The sequence below is a fragment of the Giraffa tippelskirchi genome, chromosome 11, assembly GCF_054371585.1.
Source record: "Giraffa tippelskirchi isolate mGirTip1 chromosome 11, T2T-mGirTip1v1.2.pri, whole genome shotgun sequence".
Lineage (NCBI taxonomy): Eukaryota > Metazoa > Chordata > Mammalia > Artiodactyla > Giraffidae > Giraffa > Giraffa tippelskirchi.
The window spans coordinates 7,348,157-7,370,427 of NC_137285.1; the positions used below are offsets into that span (position 1 = coordinate 7,348,157).

The 22,271-nt window shown below is 54.2% G+C and overlaps 2 protein-coding genes across 6 annotated transcripts in view; both read right to left on the minus strand.

The window, feature by feature from the left end:
- Positions 1 to 627: 627 nt before the first annotated feature.
- CRYBB3 (crystallin beta B3) lies at positions 628 to 8,644 on the minus strand. Its single transcript, XM_081542961.1, has 5 exons — positions 5,799 to 8,644; positions 4,345 to 4,463; positions 3,053 to 3,185; positions 2,100 to 2,242; positions 628 to 938 (listed from the first exon to the last, which is right to left on the minus strand). Exons 1-5 carry the CDS (start codon positions 5,871 to 5,873, stop codon positions 773 to 775), a joined length of 636 nt encoding a protein of 211 aa, XP_081399087.1. The 5' UTR covers positions 5,874 to 8,644; the 3' UTR covers positions 628 to 772.
- A 1,198-nt stretch (positions 8,645 to 9,842) lies between these two features.
- KIAA1671 (KIAA1671 ortholog) overlaps positions 9,843 to 22,271 on the minus strand; it is a 179,626-nt gene continuing 167,197 nt past the window's right edge. For 4 of the 5 annotated variants that reach the window (XM_081542953.1, XM_081542954.1, XM_081542957.1 and 1 more), the window contains 6 exons: positions 21,947 to 22,202; positions 20,334 to 20,508; positions 19,462 to 19,586; positions 18,447 to 18,589; positions 15,895 to 15,977; positions 9,843 to 14,918 (listed from right to left, as the gene is read on the minus strand). In XM_081542953.1, coding sequence (XP_081399079.1) covers positions 15,899 to 15,977; positions 18,447 to 18,589; positions 19,462 to 19,586; positions 20,334 to 20,508; positions 21,947 to 22,202 — 778 coding nt within the window. In that variant the 3' untranslated portion in view covers positions 9,843 to 14,918; positions 15,895 to 15,898. The remainder of the gene's footprint in view (positions 14,919 to 15,894; positions 15,978 to 18,446; positions 18,590 to 19,461; positions 19,587 to 20,333; positions 20,509 to 21,946; positions 22,203 to 22,271) is intronic. The other variant, XR_014069076.1, reaches the window with a different exon arrangement.

Below are 22,271 nucleotides of genomic sequence, written 5' to 3' on the forward strand. Positions count from 1 at the left end.
TTGTTCACTTATGTTCGGTTTCTCTCATAGAAGGTGAGCTCCGGGGAGGGTGGGACTTTTATTCGGTTCTCTGCTGTGACCTCAGGCCTTGAACGGGGCTGGCATTTGTTGAATATGTTAATGAAAACAGAGATGGAGGGGGGATGATGGACAAATGGATGGGCAAGAAGAAGGATGGATGGATTAATGGGTGAAAGGGTGGCTGCAAGGGTGGATGCATGGATAGATGGATGGAGGGAGGGGTGGATGGAGGAATGGATGAATGAATGGACAGATGAAGAGCGGATGGATGGATGGATGGATGGATGGAAGAACTGCAGGAACAGATAGAAAGATGAGTGGGTAGAAGGAAGGATGGATAATAAACCAACAGACAGAAGAAAACATAGAAATATGGAAGGAAGACTAGAAGTATGGATGGATGGACAGACTGCCAGATGGAGACACAGGCGGACAGACACAAGATCAGGGTTCACCTGATGAGAACCGGGGCTTGGAGTGGGAGCACGGCTCACAGCCGTCCCTTGGGGCTCTCAGAACCTTCCAGCCGCAGCCTCCCGCCCCCTGCCCCGCCCCCGGGCTCCACCCCGGGGCCCGCCCCCTCATGCAGTGAGGCGGAGGAGCATGGCAGGTGGGGGACCGGCCCCAGGCTTTATTGAGCAGGTTCGGGGGAAGGGTGGCCCGGCAGGCCCTCACCCCGGCCCTGGAGCCGCCTCTTCTTGCCTTTGCTGCCCCCCGGGGCGGGCCTGGGCCACTGGGGCCTGGGCGCCCTTCAGCTGCTGAGGAACACGCCTCGCTTGTGCCACTTTTGGTCGCGGATGCGGCGCACGGACTGCAGCTGCGGCTGGTTCGCGTCCCACTCGTTCCAGTGGCGGTACTCGCCCCGCTCGAACACGTACTGGCGCCCGCGGTAGCCCGGGAACTCGTAGCCAACCCACCTGCAGGGAGGCGAGGTCAGCGTGAGAAGCCTCCGGGCTCTCGCCTCCCAGCCAGACCCAGTCTTCGAAAACAAGCATCTGAGCCTGCTCTCCACCGGCCCGAATCCTTCCTTGGCCTCCCGGTTCCCTGGGGATGAATTCAGACTCCTAGCTCTGCTCACAAACGCCTCTAGCCTTATCTCTCATTCCTCCTTCATACCCCACACTCTAGCCTGTCTTAGTCGACTCTCCCTGAACCCGCATGTCTCTGAGCCTTTACACCTGCTGTTCCTTCTGCCTGGAATGCTGTTCCCTGCCTCATCCTCATTTCATACCCTCTTTCATAGCAACCTTTACATATCAATTCGGACATCTCCTCTTCCAGAAAGCCCTTCCTGATTGCCTCAGGCTAAACCAGGACCCCAGAGCCCCTGCATGTCCCCTGATCACTATGAATCGTGAATAGCTATTTCCTTGTCTGTTTCCCTATTTAACTGTGAAATTCCCAAGGGACAAATTATGGGAGTTGTATAGTTCTTATTGCCCCCATATCCTACACACAGCAGATGCTCAGTGAAAAGTTGTTGAATACAGAATTATCAGGTAGAGCTGGCACCTCTCAAGGCCCAACCCCAGGTCATAAGGCCACAAATGAGATGTAGTTGCCTAGACAGAGGGACAGGGACCCTAAGATTGCATTAACAGAGATATCAAGCCTAGAAGGAGGGAGGTGAAAGAGCCTGTTCTCCTATGTACCACTCGGGCCACCCCTATGTACATGCTGGGTTTCCTGGTGAGAAGGACAAAGACTGAAAAGGGGAAAAACAAATCTGAACTCCAAGGTCTAGGGGAGTTCAGAAAAGGAGTGAAGACTTTGATGCCGACAAGCAAGGGGGGCAGATTTCACTTGGTTAAAAAAAAAAAAAAAAGATAAAACTGTCTCTAAGTCGAGGCTTCCTGGAAATGCAGTGGTACAGGAATGCAAGCAGGTGGACATTCAAATCAGGGGGGCGCTTTGAGCTAGGCTGGTGTAGGGGCCCTGACTTGAATGAAAGGCCTCCAGACCCGGGGGGAGCTGGAAATGTCAGCTATGTAGGAAACCGTGAACAGAGATTCCATTTGGAGTCTGAGGCATGTGAATTGGAGGACAGGGCAGGGGCAAGAGTGGGGTCGGTCCCTTACGTCCCGTTGATGGCCCGGACGCTCGCCACACGGTCCTGGAAGCCGTGAGCCCAGAGGCTGGGCACGTCATCGTCCACTATCTCCATCTTGCGGCCGCCGAAAGCCGGGTTCTCAAAGAGATGCAGTTTGTGATCCGGGCCATCCTGGGGGCAAGACCATGGAGGGCAAGACCATGGAGTGAACCGGCTGCTTCCACGCTCAGGACAGAGGGCCCAGGAGGCTCCAGCAAAGACTCAAGGCACCGCAGAGAAACGCCCACCCCCAGAGCTGGTCTCCTTAGGACTTTCAGAGCCAGAGAGCCGTGAAACCGAGAGGGGGGTTAGACCCTATCAGGTCTGGTTAAACCTCGTCATTTAGCAGATAGGACAGAGAAGGTGGCAGGAGACCAGAATCACTTATGTAGAAACATTCCCACTTTATGAAAGCAGATTCTGAGTCGGTCTACCTGGCCTCTCTCCTCCCATCCCCCCTCTGAGGAGCATCAGTCATTGTGACCAGGAGGAAGGGCGCGACTAGCCGCTGAGCCTGAGTGCAGCAGGTGGGAGGGAAGAGCGACGTTCTACAGTGCCACCACGCACCGGGTCTCTTTCAGGTGTTGGAGAAACACAGGGGAAGGACTTGAGCTGATCTGCAGTTATTTTCTGAAGCTGTTTTCCAGGGTGTATGTGTTGGACTGGACCACATGGCTCCTAATTTTAATAAGGCTACAGGGGGACATGCCAATGACCTGCTTGCTGGCTAATGCAAGATATGAATCCTGGCCTCCCGACCCGCAGCCCAGTGCCCATTCGATAACCAACTTCTTGTCCCCCCCAAACCACTCAGATCAGAAATAACAAGGGCTCTCCCCGGGCCAGGTCTGTGCCAGCCAAGCCCTTGGCTGAGCTCATGAAAGGAGCCTGCCTCGGCAGCCACCCCCCACGGCGTGTCCGGCTTCTAGGGCCTGTACTCACAATGTGCAGGGGCCGGAGGGACAGGAGGCTGTCGCTGTGGTGACTGTTGGACCAGGCGTCCCAGCGAGGGTAATCCCCCTTCTCCAGAACGTACTGCTCCCCGCGGAAGGCCCTGCGTTCAAACGCCAGCCACCTGCAGGAGGAAGGAGGGCTGGGTCACTCATCTCTGCTGCCCTGGGGTGGGGAGGACCCACGTCTTGGGAGGGGGGTGGTGTCTGAGAGCTGCTGACCTTTGACCCTGCCCCTTTCCTCCGACCCTAGTCCTGGTATTGAGGGAGTTTCTAGAACTTACTAGGAGCTGAGACTCTGAGCCAGAAAACCAGCCTGGGAAAGAGTACTGAAATCGGTTTTAGGTGCAGCCTCTGTATAGGCTGCTCAGAAACGTTTTCAGCACAAGGCCTGGCACACAGTAAGGATTCCATCGACAGCTCCCCCTCCTCTTCCTCTAATTCCTCTATTAGATTGTTATTATTACAATTATATTGTCGTTAAGTACATCTCTCCGTCCATTTTCACAAAAACTCAGAAGTGCATACGCTTATTATCCCCCTTTGACAGATGAGAAAACAGAGGCCCAGAGGGTGAAGCACCTCACCCTAGTGGTTAGTACCACCGCCTGGACTTTCCATCCAAATAATTCAGGGTCCAGCTGGGGACTCCTCCTTACTGGGTGGATGTGGACAAAACAGTCAACCACTTTGGCCTCAGTTTCCTCATCTGTCAAGTGGGCAGTCAGTCATGAGGATTTATGGGTAATGTTGCTGTTGTTTAGTCACTAAAGTGCCTGACTCTTTGAGACCCTATAGACTGTACCCTGCCAGGCTCCTCTGTCCATGGGATTTACCAGAAAGAATACTAGTTGCCATTTCCTTCTCCAGGGGATCTTCCCAACCCAGGGATCAAACCCGAGTCTCCGGCATTGGCAGGCAGAGTCTTTACCACGGAGCCACCAGGAAAGCCATTCCAGGATATAAAGCACATTAGAATTTAGATGTTATCATCATTATTAAAATCGTAAGTATTACACCCCACTAGTTGGGCACTGAGCCAGGTGCCAGGGTCTCCCTCTGTTCTCTTTGCACAGTGCTCTGCTACTGACCCCAGCGATGGAGAGCTGGAAGGAGTCCAAGAGAATCAGTGTTCAAGGCTCCCATTTACAGGTGGGAAGACTGAGGCCAGATATGGGGAGGGCGTTGCCTAAGGCCCCACAGCAGATTGAGAGCTTGCTCCTGGCCCTCCCGACTCCCAGGGGGCTCAGGGTTGGGAGGAGGGCTCGGAGTCTGGGTACTCACGGGCCGGACTCCACCTGGATGGAGCCCACCTTCTCCAGCAGGCTTTCCGTCAGGTTGGGGCACTCGGCTGTGAGCTCGCACCGCTTGCCCTGGAAGTTCTCCATTTCGTACACGATCACCTAGAAGTGCAGCCTCCTCAGCATCGCACTGGGGCCCGGCTCCCAACGCCAGCCCGTGTCCTGTCCCGAGGGCCTTGGAGGCAGGTACCACCCCCTGCTCCATCAGCTCTGCCAGGAACCGGCCTGAAGCCAGCGCCACCGCGGGCTTGCCCTGCCCCCTGGTGGCCATGGAGGGCAACGCCTCCAGGAACCCCCATTAAACCGGGGGACCGCAAGTTGGGTGTCTGGCTGGAACCAGGGCAGAACTTGGTAAAGCGAAATGTCCATAATGACCGGAGGGAGGGCTGTAGGGAAATGAAGCTGCTGTGGTTGGGAGGGACTGCAGGCCCACTTCTATGCTTTTCGAGAGAAGCCGCAATCTGTCACTTCCTTAATGTGAGATATCTCCGTTTTGAAAGTCCTGGGCAGCACAAATAAAACTCCAGTTTGCACTACTGAACTTCACCTGCCCTGTGCCCCAGAGGAAGGGGCTGCCAAAGTAGACAGGTGTTTGCCTCTTTCACCCGCTCAGAAGCACAAACTGTCTTTGTAGCAGGTTCCTGGGGAACATCAGCTCCGGTCATTTTACACAAGGGTCAAGGGAGGCTCAGAAACGGTCCTGGGCTGCACGGTAGGTCAAGTGGAGGTACTGGATTCAGTAAGCCCGCTGGCTCTTCTCTCATAAGCACTGCTGTGGCCGGGGGAAAGCCCACAGATGCCAAAAGGAGCCAGGAAGGGCAGGCAGTGATGCCCCCTTCCCCGGTGGGGGTCCACAGGGCAAGGCTGATTCACCCACGAATCAGGCACAGAGCCAGGCAAGCCTCCTTGCTGCTCTTCCCCTCCTGGTGTCCCCCCGTCTGGTCAAAGACTCCACTTATTTCCTTAGTCAATCTATCCTGGGACCCCACCTTAAATTAAAGCCCTCGGGATAGCTTAGAAAGGGCGGAGAGAGCCCACAAACGCCAGCTCTCAGATTTCTCCGTTTGCTGGCTGTGGTAACGGCACCGGCATCTGACCCTCCCTGAGAAGCGTGGGTACCGTCCTCAGGTTAAAGGTAGGACTGCTGAGGTCCAGAGAGGCCCAGGGACTGGACCGAGCTCAGGCAGGAGGGTCAGCGGCGTCTCCTGAAAGCCCCATCGACACTGGCAGCACGGGTGTGACCAGGTCCCCCATCCAGACGAGGACACAGAAGAGGCAAGCGCGGGCAGAGAGGGGAGATGCCCTCATGCTCCCGGCTGGCTGGAAGGGCTGCTGCTTCTTTCTGGAGAGAGGCTGCCTGGCCAGGAGGCGGGCCCTGAGGACCACAGGCAGCCCTGGGCCCAGGGCCCCCCGGGACCCCTCCTCTGACCCCCGTACCTTGTAGGTGCCCCCGAGGCCGCCGTGGCTCTTGCCGGCCGCAGCCTGCTCCGGTGCGCTGTGCTGCTCCGCCATCTCCGCGGGAACCCCTGTGGCTTTGATCAAAGCAAATGGTCACCAGGTGCGCCCGGGGGGGAACCCAGGTGCCTGGGAGTTGAGGACAGGCTCCAGAACTCGGCTGCCTCTGAGATGTGGTCAGTGCTCACAACCAACCTTCAGTCATTCAGCAAACATCCACCGAGCATCTACTATGGCCCACAGGGCCTGGGACAGTCGAGGAGGCAGATACCCATTTTACAGGTGGAAATCCCTGGGCCCAGGGAGGCGGGGCTGGGATGGGGCTCCAAGGCCCATGCCCTACCCCCTCCCCTGGAGCTTTGGGGGGACACGACACCTCCAGACCCTGCTCAGAGGGTGGGGGGCGGGCCTCGGGGAGCCTTCCCTACTAGGATCGCTCCCACCTCCGCCCTCCCAGGCCGTTCGCCAATTCCTTCGTTTGCCAAAGATTCCAAGAGAACAGAGTTGGTCCCTTGCCCTGGGCTGGGTGACTGAGAGGAACAGGAGACCACGAACTAGTGGGAAACAGACAGACAGACGTCTAGAGAAAGCAAGATGCTGGAGGCCAGGCCCTGGGACACCTGCTTAGTTTCCGGTTTCATTCCACATGCGTTTACAGAGAGCTCACCGTATAGCAGCCACTTAGAGACACACAGACACGGACAGACAGACAGCTCCCCTTCATCCCTAGGGATGGTGCCACACACCACTGGACCTGAATTCTTACATTGGAAGGGTTTGCCTGAGGCCAGACACTCCGACACACGGGACTGTTCTCCTGTTTATAAACACACCCATGAGTGCGCACACACACACACACACACACACACAGGCTCCCATGGTTACTGTACGTGGTCACTTTCCACCTGCTGCACAAAAACAGCCCCCTGCTTCTCTCTCTGGGACACACACATGCCCATTTCAGATGCTGCACCCCCAAGGTTCAGAAGGCACCGCAGCCACACCCCACATTCCTGGGAGCAGACAGGCTGCGTGGCCCTTATGCTCAGGACACAGGCCCAGCGATGCTGTCTGCCTGCCTGTGGCCAGCCTCGTAAAAAAGCGGGGCCTGGAAATGGGGCCAGGTCAGGGGGGACTCTCAGCAGAGGTGCCAGCCCCCCCGCTTTGTCCACTCCCCTTCCTCAGCGGTGCTCAGTCTCTGCAGGGCCCCTGCCTTCAGCTCACACCCAAGGGCTCGACCCTGCGCAGCCCGTCAGCCACTGGCTGGCTCGGGGGCTGTCCTGAGTTCTCCCTCTCGCTCCAGCCCTCACGTGGATCTCCAGCCCCGCACACCCCCTCCCCCGGAGACCGTCCAGGTCTCCCCGTCCCCGCATCCCCGGAGTGCACCTGTGCAGTCGCCGTGAGAAGAGGGGGCCGGCACCGCCTGCAGACTCAGCCTGCTGCCGCCAGCAGTGCCCTATTTATGGGCACTTTCTGACAGCCCAGCACATCCCGGCTTGCTGAGGCAGTGCCCTGTCCACCCGATTCTGTGCGCGCCACTTCACCTCAATAGCAGGCCCAGGGAGGCCCCTGCGCCTCTGTGTCCTCAGCCGTGGTCTCTGATGACTTCCTGGGGGCAGGTGGACCATGTCAGCTTCCCAGGGAGCCTGGCAGCACCAAGCTCTCAAGTGCCCCCAACTTCCTTGCTCTGGCTTCTCAGTGCCAGCATCTTCTTTTTGGGGTGTGTGACACCCTCGGAATGGCTCCAGTTCTTAAAGCGCCAGGCCCTAGAATTTCTCAATTTTCCCATGTGCCATGGGGCCTAAAATTTAAGTCGGATCACCCTGAACATCCTCTCCAAAGTGGGTGTAAATCTGCCCACACATTTCCATGAGATGCAGTAATAGACCCAACAAAGATTCCTTTTCTTCATACTGAAGGCATCTATCACTGGATGACAGTGATCATTTATGGGAGACCTACTATGTGCGTGGCGCTGGGCCAGCTTCACGAGCAGTGTGTTCAGTTCTCATGCATCTCCCTTGAGGGGAGAAACTGTGATCGCCACTTTTTAGAGGGGGAGACAATTCAGAGAGGTGAAGTCATTTACCCAGGGTCACACAGCAGACAGGAGGTGGAGGGGCTGGCCTGCTCCAGGGTCCAGCTCTCAGCCTCAATAGAAATAAAGATGATCACGACAGTCACGTTATTTATGACCAAAAAAAATCAGATCCATGCATTTTGTGTGCGTGTCTAACAAAGTATAATTTCGCCTGTGACAGCCACAGAACGTCCTCAGTTTTCAAAAGTTTGCCTCAAGCCACTTTGCTTTTATGAAAGACCTACATTAGTACCTGTTTTCTCTAACAGAAAGAAATCTAGGGAATTTCTGCTTTTATGAAAAAAGGCAAAAGAAGCAACAGTTACATTCAGCCTTTATTTTATAACGAGCCATTATAAAAGCAGGGTGAGCCCCAAGCAGCGACTGGCGCCACCAAGTGCCTCCCATGGGAATTACACTCAGCATCACAGCCTCCGGCCGCCATGGCTTTGAACCCTGTGAGCGTCTGTTCTTTATCTCCATTTCTTTTGTGCATTTGTGAGCAAGCTATGTCCACAGGTAACCACTTTTTCAGTGTATGCCACTGCAGGCTAACAAAGATTTCAGAGGAGCGCTCTACTCTCAGATAGAAGAGAGGAACTTGTATTCAGTGGTTGCTGCTAAGCTGCTAAGTCGCTTCAGTCGTGTCCGACTCTGTGCGACCCCATAGACGGTAGCTCACCAGGCTCCCCCGTCCCTGGGATTCTCCAGGCAAGAACACTGGAGTGGGTTGCCATTTCCTTCTCCAGTGCATGAAAGTGAAAAGTGAAAGTGAAGTCATTCAGTCGTGTCCGACTCTTCACGACCCCATGGACTGCAGCCTACCAGGCTCCTCGTCCATGGGATTTTCCAGGCAAGAGTACTGCAGTGGGTTGCCATTGCCTTCTCCGATTCAGTGGTTATTGACCCAATAAAATAATGACGGGGCAAAGGAGTGAATCATTAAGCTGAGGGTTTTCTTTAGCTGTTTGTTTTGGGCTAAAACCCTCAAGTCAGCATAAACCCCAGCATCCCCGGAGAGGTGGGTGACAGGAAGGCTCTGGAACCCGGTAGATCTGTGTGACCTTGGAGTGAATGAAGGTCACATCCACAGTCTCCTCATCTGCCAATGAAGAAGATTCTCTCTCCTCGAGCCACTGAGAGACCACCAGAGCAAAACAGGGCAGCTTTACTTTCTTAGTCACTGAGGATCCTGCCCACTGTTGACAGTTCAGACCAAGGGGCTGCTTCCTTCTGGTGCTCGTGGAGAGCAGAGTTGGTCTCAGCCCCTTAATCTGAGATGCAGCCAGCTCCCGCCAGGGACATCAGGGGGTGACAGAGGTGGGGACGGCCCAGCAGGCATGATTCCCCCCTGACCACTGCCCCCCATCAGCTCCTTTAGGGTCCTGAAGACCCATGTGCCCAGATCTCGCGTACCACACGTCTTTAACCTAGAGTTCTCGGTCTTGGTGCTGTTGCCAAGCGGGGCTGGATTATTCTTTGTGACGGGGGAGGAGGGCTGTCCTGGGAAGCAGGGGATGTTGATCAGTATCCCTGGCCTCCACTTGCTACATGCCAGTAGCACTCCCCTTCCCTCCTTGTGATAATTTAAAAAAACACCCCCTGTCATTTGGCAGATGTCGTGCAGATGGGCAGAGGCCACCCAGGGCCACCACCTTTAACTTCTGCCAGCTCGTGTCACTCGCATCGCCTCTATTCTGGAGGAGCGTGGGGGTCCAGCGATACCCCACAGCCAGGAGGAAGCAGAGTTGGGGACTCATGCCCATGCTGAGTGGAGATCCGGCTCTATCTCCATCGGACCCCCTTTCCCAGGACCCCTGCTGCGCCCTCCCGCAGTCGGGCCCCACAGACTGGCCCCCTCAGCGCGGTGGAGGGACTGACTCAGCTGGGGACAGGCATGCATGCGTGGGGGAGTCCATTCATTCACACACCGACACGCTGAGGTCTCCAGGGCAGCTCGCGTCAAAGCTTTATTTGCTGTTTCCAGAGTCTGAATGTGACATCTTTGTACATGCAAAAGGTCATTGTGTTTTAGGGCAGTCGACCAGACTCCCAACTGCTCTGCTGTGGGTATGAAATCTCTTTACAGTTACAAAATAGAAAAGCACTTGTAGACATCCAATACTCTGAGAGGTCCGGGAAGCCCCGTTGGTTTTGACGTTAAAAATATAGTTTTTTTTTTTGTTTTCCTGGATGATTCTCAGTCACATGATTAGAGGTCCTTTCTGGGATTGAATAAAGTGCCGGTCGACCGCCTTCTGTTCAAAACTCCTGGAGCCCGTGAATTTGTAAGGCAACCACGAGGGCACCAGCTGGCAGGACGCCTCAACTTTCCTGCACACAGGACTCAAGTTCCTTTTCGATCATGACTCAAATATTGGAGGAAGGGACCCAGGAAAAAGGTCAGGAAAATACAATGGTGTAGGTATATATATATCTCCACTGCCCCCCATCTTACAGAGCATTCTAAGGACCGTAGTCATAGGGGAAGTATAGGACTTGGAGGATATTGAGGAGGACTTGGAGGACTTAAGAACAACGCAGTACAAAGCATTTCCCGTAACACAACAGATGACTTTTACAAGCCCCATATTTACAGGATCTATAAGGCTGTGTGGAACGAGATCATTCTTTCACACAACTGGCATTATATATATATTTTTCTTAAGCAGGCAGGACGCCACCAGAGATGGCTAAGAAAGTGCCAGGCTGATTCATGAGATGGTGTGGTGCCAGGTGTGAGGGTGACAAATAAGGGGATTCGGGGAGGACAATGGGGAGGGGCTGAGGGGTGACCTTGCCAGAAATCTCAGGCTGACTTTCCAAGAACCTGGCTTTCTGGTCCTCCCCTCCCTGCAGAAGCCAACCTAGACAAAGAAAGATCTCTAGAGGGTGGTGGAGGGCGGGGGGCAAAGAGCAAAGGAGACACAAACTGGCTAAGACCCAGCACGTTTGTGCCTACTGGCTTTCTACGTGGTTCTGCATTTCCAGACCCTCACTTTGCCCAGAATCCCAGCACCTGGCGGCTCTCAGCACGGGAGTCAGATCCACCACTCCCTAAGGGGGTGGAGCCCGGGTAAACTCGCCTCCAGATGCAGAGTGGGTCCCTCCTACCCCATGGCATCAGGATGCCATGGGACTTTTTTTTTTTCCTTTCACTTTCCTGTTTCAACACAGGTCGAAAGAGGAAAGGCACAGTCCGACTGTAGTTAACGCCACGGCTGAAATAGGAGGGAGGGGTAATTCCCAGTGGAGAGAGCCTTCCTCGCCCTTCCCCATAGACCTCACCCTGCAATGCTAGTTCACACAGAGGCCACCATCGTCCAGCTTCCTGCATTAAGGGGCACAGCAGGGTGGGAAGGACCACAGGGATGGAGGAGGAGGAAGGAGGCTGCCTGGAGAGCCCTCTCCTTGGGCGGGACACTGTCTTCCACGCAGGACCTGAGTCACCTGGACGCCAGCGTTTCACTTTGGAGGAGATCTGACCACACATCTGTGGGGGTTTTAGCGTTTTAATCATGACTGGCTCCTGGGCAGTCTCGGGGCGTCGCAAAGCGAAACATAAATAGACAAGGTGGTTAGCAGCACCGGGGGGGGGGGGGGGGGGGGGGGGAGCAGCCGAGCGTTCCTTCAGGGAAACCATGCCTAAGGATTTTCCAAATCACCTGCACAGCCTCTGAGGCCTCAGGCCTTGGGCCCACATCTATTTCAATACCCAAAGCTGGTCTCACTTCTTCCCGGGAAGCACAGAATAAAGCGCTGAAAGCATGCAGCCTGGTTGGTCCCCTGCAAACCCTCCCTATCTGACTGTCCTCTCCCAGAATCCCAGGCAACTGGAGGCTGTCCGGGCCACGTCGCTCAAAGCCCCCGACATCCTAAACACTGAGCGGGGGTGGGTGAGCACATATCTTCCACCGGAGTTTCTCAGGTGGCGCTGGGGGATTTTCCACAACACTGACTCTTGAGGCCTTGCCCTGGAATTTTACAGGTCAAAGGCATCTGTTACCTTAGGCAAGAGACCATGAAGAGGGGGATCGACTGGGGGAAAAGTGATACAGACTTCTCAAAAGAGCAGCTGTCAAAATGCTGATGTGCAAAGCAAGTGGGGAGAGGGAAGGGGGGAGAGAGAGAGAAAGAGAGAGAGATTATACTTGAAAAAATCACCTATCTAGTCATCTTATTTTGGATGCATTCTTTATAAAACTGTCATTTAAAGAATGCCAAAGGCCCAGGCAAGGAGGGCTGGATGAGGGCGGGTGACTTGACTGCAGATGAACGGTTAAGGCATTATTCAGTCTGTTGAAAAGGAGACAGGTTTCCAAAGGCAGCTCCAGGAGAACTCAAGAAACCAGCATACATACAACCCCCTGCGTGGCCCCTGAGGGCTCACCCCGCTTAGAAAGAGGAGAAGTAAAAGAACCCACTGGCCCAGCTGGCTGTCTGCAGAGCCTCCGAGCAGAGCACCGGTAGCTGGAGACGTCACTGTACGGATCGCGGGAGCCTGCGTTAAGCAGGTGGTTCCTGACCCACTGAGACTGTCTGCTCTGCGGTGGAGGGATGAGACTGCTGCGGTCAGTTTCAAGGGGTGGACTTTGCTCATCTTCGTCACCGAGGAATTAACTGGATTTTTATTTCCAGTCCGGGAGTGGGAGGTTAGGTAGACGCTCGCCAGGTCAATCTTGTTTTCGAGGGTTTTTTCCTTTCCTCTAGGCTGAAACATGACTGACTGAGAACTGAGCGTTTTCGCCTGGTGGGTACCACTGTGCTGACCGAACACAGCAGGTCGCTTCCTGCTGCCTAAGATGGTACCAAGGGGCCTCCCCACCTTGAGAAAGACACGGAAAGACCGCTGCCAAGAAAAGGGGTCAGGGTCAAAGCACACTAGGAGTGGCTTTCAAAGGGGACCTGTTGACCTGGAAAGTCACGACATCAAAACTGAAATAAAATGTGAACTGGATCATTAAAAGAAGTAAGATCGAAAAATCAACTGAAGTGGATCCTGAAAGAACTGAATCCCCAAACGGCAGGAGAGAACGGACTGACTGCAAACGCAAGGGATGAAGACAATACATACTACCACGGTCAAGCAGGACCAAACCTCCGGGCACAGATGCACAAGGCTGCCAGGCGACAGGCTCCAGCCACCGCCCATCCAGTGGCCGGAGCTCAGCCAACAGGACTCGGTGGGGGAGGGCCCCCCATGCCACCTCGGTCACTGTCCACCATGCTGAGCCACAACCCCTCTCTGGCCCAGGTGTTGGGTCTTAACCCAGAGCAACGGGATTGGTCTCCATCCCCCAAGAGAGGGAAGAGGCGGTGAAAGGAGATAGGAGGAAGGAGAGTTGGGGAGACAACAGAGACTGAAGGAGGGAGGGGGTGGCCAGGGAGAAGGGAGGCGTGTTTTGACACCATCTGCGAAGAATGGGTTTCTCAAAGAGAGACTTTCACAGACCACTTAGCAAGTCAGTCTCAGTGCCCCTTAGCAATCATAGGCTTCTCTCAGGTGGGCGGCTCCCGGGCAAGGTTGGCACAAAGTTTATGGCGACTCCAGACGTGGCGGGTGGGCCGGCCATCTCTGGGATGTATGCTGGAGCCTTCGGCCTAAGAGGTGAAGGAGGCTAGTGTGGAGAAATTTCCAAAAAAAAAAAAGAGGACAGAGTGGGCAGTGACTGGAGACCCCAGAGGTCTTGAAGATTCCCGGCAATGAGCTTAGAGTTGGCAAGCCAAGGCTGTACTTGGTTACCTAGCATCCGGCAGGTCTGTCTGGAGTCCCTGGACTGCGGGTTGTGGGGGGCAGTGGGTGTTGGTGGGAGGACTCCCCTCCAGAGAAGGGCTTTCAACAAGACTCTCCCTTCCTGCATTTAGACCTAGAAAAAGCACCTGGTCAGCTAGAACAGGGGGGGCTGGGGGGGAGGGTAGGTACAAAGAAGAGGTGAGAACAAAGAGGCCAATGGGGAACGGTTCTTTCCATGCCAGCAGCTCAGCTCGTGTTCGGAAAAGGACTGCAGAAAAAGACTCCAGGTGCGCGTCTGATGTTTGGGAGGGAAAGGCACTGCCGTCTGGGCTGCCGGTTTGGGAAGCCTTGAGGGCGAAGGTCGCCCCACAGAAGTTCAGAGCTCTCACAGGAAGGAACCAGGAAAATGTACACGGGGTGACAGTGATGCTGCTTAAAAAGCTCGGGGGCAGGGATAAGATAACCTGAGACAATCGAACACTTCAAGCGGACTACTCGCGTGCCTCTCCTCCTGTCTGCAGCGTGAAAACACACGTATGTACTGAGTTTCAGAGAAAGCTGGTGAGATTATTGCTTTATCGCCTTCTGAAGCAAACAGAATGTGAGGAACAAGGCAACAGGCCGGCCGTGCACACAGCCCCGCTGGGAGGATAAATATACTTGAAGGAACCACGGCGAGGGTGTTTGAAGATGGGAATTGCTGATTTCTTTGAGAGGGAGAAGGAGCTCGCCAAAGGAGCAATTGAGACCACCACCCCCCACAACCCAGTGGTACTGCCCTGGACCGCTGGTTACAGCAGGAAATGAATGGTTTCATCTTCCTTGGAAATGTCCTTTTGAAAAAGATCGGCCCTGGGGTGAGGGGGGAAAGAGGTGCTTTCATGATTCAGAACCCAGGGGAGATGGTCCAGCCTTTATATCCACGTTCCTGGAGCTTCGCAGGGGTCTAAAAATGCGTAGACGTGAACATTTTTACGTTTCTTTTTAAAAAAAAAATCCCAAAAAAACAAAACCACCAGCATGGACATTTCTGGACTGCCTGGTCTCTTCCCCAGCCTGAAGAGCTGTCTGCAGAGACGGTGCACGGGCTTGTGAAGGGTGGGCCTTCCTCCCTGATCCATCGGAGGAGCCTGCGGGGGGCAGGCACTGAGATGCCTTCTCCACCCGACCGACCGATCGACCGACCGGAGGGACCCAGGCATGTGCAGGAAGCGACAGCAGCAGCGGGACCTCGTCTTCCGGTTCGGACAGTTAAGGCTTGATCGTTAGATGTGGCGGTGTCCCCTGTCTGGAGAGGACAGGTGTCAGCAGGGGGGACGTGAGACCCCACTTCTCCCCAGCATCGAGCCCGCAAAGCTTTCCTGGTGCTCCCCAAGACGCCACCCCAACAAGCCACGGGCCAGGAAACACGACTTTGGTTGTTGTTTTTTTTTTGAGGAGTGGGATGAAGAAGGCAGCGGGCAGCCGGATACGATGGAATGAGCCTGCAGTTTAGGGTCAGGTCAGGGTGCCAGCTTTGGTGCCCTCAAATAGATGGCTGCAGGCTTGAGTGAGATATCATGGGTACAGCACTGAACACCGAACAAACACAGGCTCTGATCCCCTCTCCAAAGCCCTAGAGCACATGTTTATATGAGAATTCAGAGATATTTTTGGAGTTTATTATATACGTGTGTGTGTTCAGTGGCTTCATTCGTATCTGACTCTCTTGTGACCTCATGGACTGTAGCCCGCCAGGCTCCTCCGTCCACGGGGTTCTCCAGGCAAGAACACTGGAGTGGGTTGCCATGCCCTCCCCCAGGGGATCTTCCCAACCCAGGGATCAAATTTGTGTCTCTTAAGTCCCCTGCATTGGCAGGCAGGTTCTTTACCACTGGCACCACCTGGGAAGCCTTGTGCAGACTGTAAAGGAATGTAGAAATTGGGGGCAGTGCAGATAAAGCTGATCTTTGATGTCATTTCATGTGCCTGCTCATTTTACGAAGTGGGGCTGAGATGCGGCGAGGAGGGCTGGCCGAGGGCATGAGACCAGAGTTCTGCCCGCCCCTCCCACCCCAGGCTGCCCAGTGGAGTGGTTTTCCCTAAGCGGCAGCAGATCACTGCCCCCATCTTTTCAGGAACTCAGGACACCCTCACCCACGTCTTCCCTTCTTCTTCCAAGGTACAGCACTCCAAGTCTCCGAGCCTTTGCTTCCCAGCCCAAGTTCCCTGTTCCTTGGGTTGCAGGCTCTGCCTGAGTACCCACTCCGGGGACCCCTCCATACCTGCTCAAGCTTGATTCTCATACAGGCTTTGTCTCTTCTTGGATTTCAGCTCCTTCAGCCACTGGGGAGAGGGCTCTTCCGATCTGAAACCACAAAGCCGGTGGGAGTTAGGTGAGAGCCTGAGTGAGAGCTGGGCCTGCAGGCAGGGCTGTGTGGGACCCAGGCCTCCCGCCGCTGTGCCAGGGTGGGGGTGCTGAGCCACACTCGCAGGTGGCAAAGACATCCAGGTCTGTGTGATTGAGATAGGAACTAACCAAGGCATCCCCAGGTTCCCAAATGGGGAACGTTCAATACATCATGGTACATGCATTCTATGAGAAATGCATGTTCACATAAAATTATTTCCATGTTCACATAAAATTATTTCCATCCACCCGTCACCCAAATATCCATCCATTCTTCCACCTCTCTACCCATGCAAATGCTCATGAGGGTTAAAATTCTAGGCTAGGCCACAGTACCCGGCTGCTCAGTCAAACATTATACTAGATGCTTCTGTGAAGGTATTTTTTTATTTTTTTTAAGATGAGGTTAATATTTAAACCAGTGGTCTCTAAATGAAGCAGATTACTCTCCATAACATGGGTGGGCCCCATCCAATCAGCTGAAGGCCTTAATGAAAAAAAACTGACCACCCCAGAAGAAGGGGGAATTCAGAAAAGATGCTGCCTTTGGGACTTGAACAGCGACATTGGCTCTTCCCCAGGTCTCCAGCCTGCCTGCCTGGCCTGCAGATTTCAGAACTTGTCAGCCTCTATAATCATAAAAGCCCATTCCTTAAAATAAATCCTTCTCTCTTTCTCTCTCTTTTCCAGTGTATACATCTTAATGGGCTATGTTTCTTTGGAGAACCCTGACTGGTACAATGCCTGTAAGATATAGATAGATTAGACAGACCTTATGTTTACCGAATAATAACAATAATTGTTTGGGGGAAGTACAATCTGTTTCAGCTTTTTCTAAAATTGAAGAATACACATCCAGAAAGCACTCAGGTCACAAGTTCATTTTCCCCAAGTGAATACACTTGAGTCATCACCGTCTGAATGACAACACTTTCGAGAGTTTTATTTTTTACTTTCTTCTTTACATATCTTTCTCTGTCCTCAGAATGCCTTGTCATGAGGACACATGATTTGAACAAGAACGATGAAGTCAAACAAAAACTCTTGAAACATTTTTAAAGAAAAAAGAGATCATACTTATGAAGACTTTGACAGCAACGGGAGAACCATCACATGAAACACGTAACCGGAAAAGAAGCTGTGTGTAGCGTATGCTGTAATCTAGACTACATTTAAAAACCACAGAGGGAGAAAAGCCCAAATTTCACTATGGTTGTCTTTGAGTGGGGGGTGGAGGTAGGCGGTGGTGGTGTCAGATGATGGGTGATTTTCTTTCCTGCTTTATATTCATTTTATGTTTTCTACAATTCCTAAGGTGAGCGTGTACGACTTTTATAATCAAACACATGTGCACACAAGACCTGACCTCTGTTGGTCTCAGAGAAAGCTCCCAACCCCACGGTCCTGGAGGGCTTGGAGATGTTGGTAACTTGGCTGAGGGTGGGGTAGGGGTCTGTGAGGAAGTAGAGGTCCCCTGGGCAGAAAGGGGTCTGAGTACCCCCAAGCAAGCTTCCTGGTGGAGGCTCAGGACCAGGGGGACCCTAGTCTGGGGGCCCCTCCAGCCCTGGACAAACACTGGCACCCTTAGCTGACTCCAGGGCGATTCTGGCGTCCCCAGAGCAAGAGAGAGGCACCATCTCGGGACTTCCCTGGTGGTCCAGTGGTTAAGACTGTGCTCCCAATGCCGGGGGCCGGGGTTCGATCCTTGGTCAGGGATCTAAGATCCCACGTGCTGCAACTTAGAGCTCATAAGCCGGGACCAAAGATCCCGTGTGCCACAACTAAGACCTGGAGAGAGAGAGGCACTGTCTCTGCCTCTGCCTTGTCTCCCTCTCTCATCCTCTTGACCTCTGCTTCCCACAGCCTGCTCTGTGCTCCAATATCATGCACTGCCCACAGCACCCAGTTCTACTGGGTCTCTGGGCCTTTGCATGTGACTTTGGCTACCTCTTTTGTCTCTCATGACCCAGCTCAGGCATCCCTTCTCTTGGAAGCCTTTCCCGCACCGTTCCTCTAGTCTGGGTTCTGAACACTTCTGCCTTCCTCTATCACCAAGGGCAGATACGAAGGTAGACAGTAAGTAACTCTGACTTTGCAGGTTACAGGGTGTCTGTGTCAACACGTCAAGCTGGCAGTTGCATCAAGAAAGCAACCATGGACAACCCTTCCATGATGGCCGTGTGCCAATAAAACTTTATTAACAAACACAACCCTTCCATGATGCTGTATGCCAATAAAACTTTATTAACAAACACAACCCTTCAATGATGGTTGTGTGCCAATAAAAGTTTATTAACAAACACAGACGGTGGGCGGAATTTGACCTGTGGGCTATAGCTGGCCAACCCCTGCTCTATCATGGCTCTTGTATGACAATAACAGTATCACGAATAAGCCCTAACTTTTATGTGTCAGCCACACTCTCACCTCTCATCCTTCTCCACGCTGGAGGGCAGCACGCGACTACCCAGCACCCCGGGCTGGAAGGGAGACTTGGGGGTCTTGGGCTGAGGGGCCCAGCCGGGGGTCTCGTTGGGACTGTCTGCCTCTGGCCTCTTGTGCAGCTGAGCCTGGGGAGAGAAGACAGGGGTGAAGTCTGCAAGCTGCCTTTGGTCTGGGGAAGGGCCCCATCCTACCTGACCATGGAGGCCAAGAAAAACCAGGGCCAGGTGTGTAGTCCAAGAGGCCACCCGTGACCATCGGGATCAAACAACCATCATAAATTCACACCATCTCCACCACGAGTGGTGTCCTCATCACAGGCCTCTCAGTCCCCTCTAGTTCCCGGATAACCCCGCGACTGAGACACAAGTTCATCTTATGGCCGAGGACCAGGTCTTCTAAGCTCCTCGTTCCAGTGAATGTGAACCAGTGGGGTTTCTGACTATCAGATTCACAGGAGAAAAAAGCCATCATTTTTGGAGGACACGGAGGGCATGGGATGGCTTGGAAGGGTGGGCTGAGACAGAATTCCCTTGGGGGCCGGGGCTATGATGTTGGCAGATGGCATCTGTCCCCAGGGGTAACACTGGCACAGCTCCCAGCTGTAGAGGCTGTCACCACCACCACCGGCCTGGCAGCCTGCGCACTGGGCTCTGGACTCTACCGGGCTTAAGTTCCAGGACACGCGTTTCTGGGGTGGAGGCTGGCTTTCTGTATTTTCTGTATTTTATAAAGGAGGAGCCTAGAGGTCAAAGGTCGAACAGCTTGCCCAAAGTCACATGGTTTTCCAAAGTGGGATCCGCCTGAGGTCTGCCCAATGCCGACCCCAGGACTCATTTGAGAAAAAGCCCGGCAGCCTCTGCAGGGCCTCTGCCCCCTCCTGTAAGCGGGGCCTGTCCCTGCCTCCGGCAAGGCGAGGAGGGAGGGAGGTGGGGGAGAGACACGGGCCTGTCTGCTCTGCAGCTGCGGCTGCACCAGCTCTGGGCACGAGGTCTGGTACCTTCAGTGCTGCCGGGTCCACGCCGGGAAACACAGGCATCCTCTGAGGTCTGCTGACGGGCGTCCTCTCAGCCCTGGGTGTCCTCTCCTCCTCGTCTGACTCTTCCTTCCTCGGGGATTTTTCCTCTGTTGCAAAGAAAGGGTACTGAAGTCAACGGCAGCCACTGTTCTGAGATTCTAGCTGTCTACAGAGCAAGTCCAATCCCTTAGCCAGGAATCACACAGTTCTCCATGAACTGGCCCTGTGTTTCCAGCAAGATTGCTGCTAATCCCAGCCTGGACAAGGCTGAACTGCCTATAGAGACCCTCCTTGACATCCCCCAGCCCCGCCACACCCATGGAACGTTCTTTCCACATCTCTGACTCTTTGATCCCATTGTTGTTTTCACCCGGAATACCTTTCCCTGGCTAATTCCCATCTGTTTCTTAAGATCCAGCTTACGTTTTGACATGGAATGCAGACAAAGAAGCCCTCAGAGGAAAACCTATAGCCGTGAATAATGGATCAGAAACCCCAAAAGACTGGTAATAAATGATCTGGCCTTTCAACTCGAGAATCTAGATGAAAAGGCCAGGCAACAAACCCACAGAGAGGATAAGGGTGACTGATAATGATAAAAGCGGAAACAGTGAAATCCTATAAAGTTGAGTCTCCGACCCTTGCAACCTGTGCAGCCCAAATTAATAGAGCATCCACAAAAAATTTTCCTACTTAGCTTCTAGCAAGCTTGGTGAAATGAGAAATCCCAGTTTCTTGTGTTACTGTGTTCTGATGTCCTGCAGTCCTCAAAGTCAGAAAGCTATTCCCAGGGTTTAACCTAACTCGTTGCTGCTAGCCAGTGCGCGGCCCGCGGAGGAGGAGACGGGGCGTACCCGTGGAGTCCCGGAACATCCAGGTGCTGTCGGCCTCCTCCTCCCAAGCGGACCTGCCGTCGGGCTCGCTGGCACGGCTGCGCCGGAGCGAGTGGGCGGGAGGAGCCCGGCGGCGGCTCCTCTTGCTGAGCTGCACCCGGGTCTTGAGGGCACTTGAGTCGAGCACTGAGGTTTGCTGTGGGAGCGGCGGGGAAGAAGAGGGAAAAGATGAAGCTCCGGAGCCGTGAAGGGAGGGCTCCACCCCTGGGAGGGGTGCGTGGCTGGCTCATATGTACAAGATGCTATTTAAGGGAGCACGTGGACCAGCATTTCTGCATTCTCCTAGGAACCTGAGGCCTCAAGCCTACTTTCCCTGTGAAGGATACCACGTAGGCTGATTCTAAGAATCAAATGAACCCGGAGTGCCCCATGCAGTGCCTGGCACACTGTGGGCACATAATGCAAACGCTGCCCCCCTCCTGGTGACCTCATCCGAGCAGGTGAGCTAGAGTAGTACATTAACGGGATCAATACACGTTTGTTTGCTTGTTCAGTGATTAACTGACCACATCGTCTTAACTAAATCCTTACAGCGATCTTACTCCACACAGGGTTCACGGGCTGAGATTCTCAACGTGGTCCTTCCTCTACCCACAATAATTCAGGGGGCCGGTGGGGGCTGGTGGAGCAACCTTCTAAGTACCAGGCATTTGTTTTCAAGCAGCATGCTCTGAGCAGAGGCGGGGGGAGAGCCAGTGATGGTTTCCAAGATCACCACCTTTCGTGCTGGAAGGGCCGGGAGGGGGCAGACCCCCGGGTGAGCCCAGCAAGAAGGAGGTGGGGCAGCTGTGGCTCAGTGATCCCCCAGGAGACAATGGTGAAGAGATGGGAGCTTGGAGTTCATATCCTGGTCAGTTCAATTCCTAGCTGTGTGACCTCAATCAGGGGACTTACCCTCTCTGAGCTGAGGTGTCCCTATTTGTAAAAATGCAATGATACTAGTATCCCCTTCCCAGAGGGGTTGCAAGACTTCAGGGAGCCCAGGCATGAACAGCCCTGGTTCCAGCAGCATCTAAGCCAGGCTCACGGCCGAGAGCTGTTCCTACCAGGGGTGTCTCTTTGCCCGGCCGGCTCGGGTCCTGGGATGAAATGTTGGATTCTTCCTCTCAGGTCCACTTTGGAGCAATGCTGTCACCCAGGGCCTTTTAAGTTAGCAATGATGAGCTAATTTCAGTGACTCATTTTCCAGAACTGATAAGTGACAGACACCCTGCTGGGGGCGAGAAGAGGGTGTTGATGTCTGTAAAGCTGTTTCCCAAACCAGCCACGATGGTGTCCAGTGCGGGGGCTGGTCGGGGGTGGCAGTAGCTAGGAGAGACGAAAATCATAAAGGATCTGCCCTCCCTAAGAGAAGAGCATACGTCTCCGGTGGTCACCAAACAGAGCCAGTTTCTCAGACTCAGAGGAAGTGGGAGGGAGCCACAGCGACGCAGGGGCTGGCTTGAGGGGGACTTGGTTACATTTCCCTGGGCCCCCTCCACCTTGCAGCCTAGACTGGTGCAGAATATCCTGAGTCGTAAAAAAAAAAAAGAAGAGAGGACTGTTTCCAGCACCGCTCCCAGCTACCGACTCACATCGATAAAGGAGAAGTCGTCCACCTTCTTTGCAGGGCAGGCGTCCGGCGGGGGCGGCCCCTCCATCCCATCAGTGGATTCCAGGTCTGTACTCGATCGGTCCACGCTGGTGCTCCGCTGGTCCCTGGAACAGTCGTGCTGGTCCCCGGCCGAGGTGACCTCCGTTTGGGAGGACAGCGAGGACAGGCGGCTGCTGGAGGGCTGCTTCCACACCGAGGTGGCACCGCTGTCCGGGGACGGGGACTCGGGGGCCAAGCTACAAGAATGGAAGGGAGGGAGGGAGGCGTGGTCAGGCAGGTTGCATCTGAGACCTGAAAGGCACGGA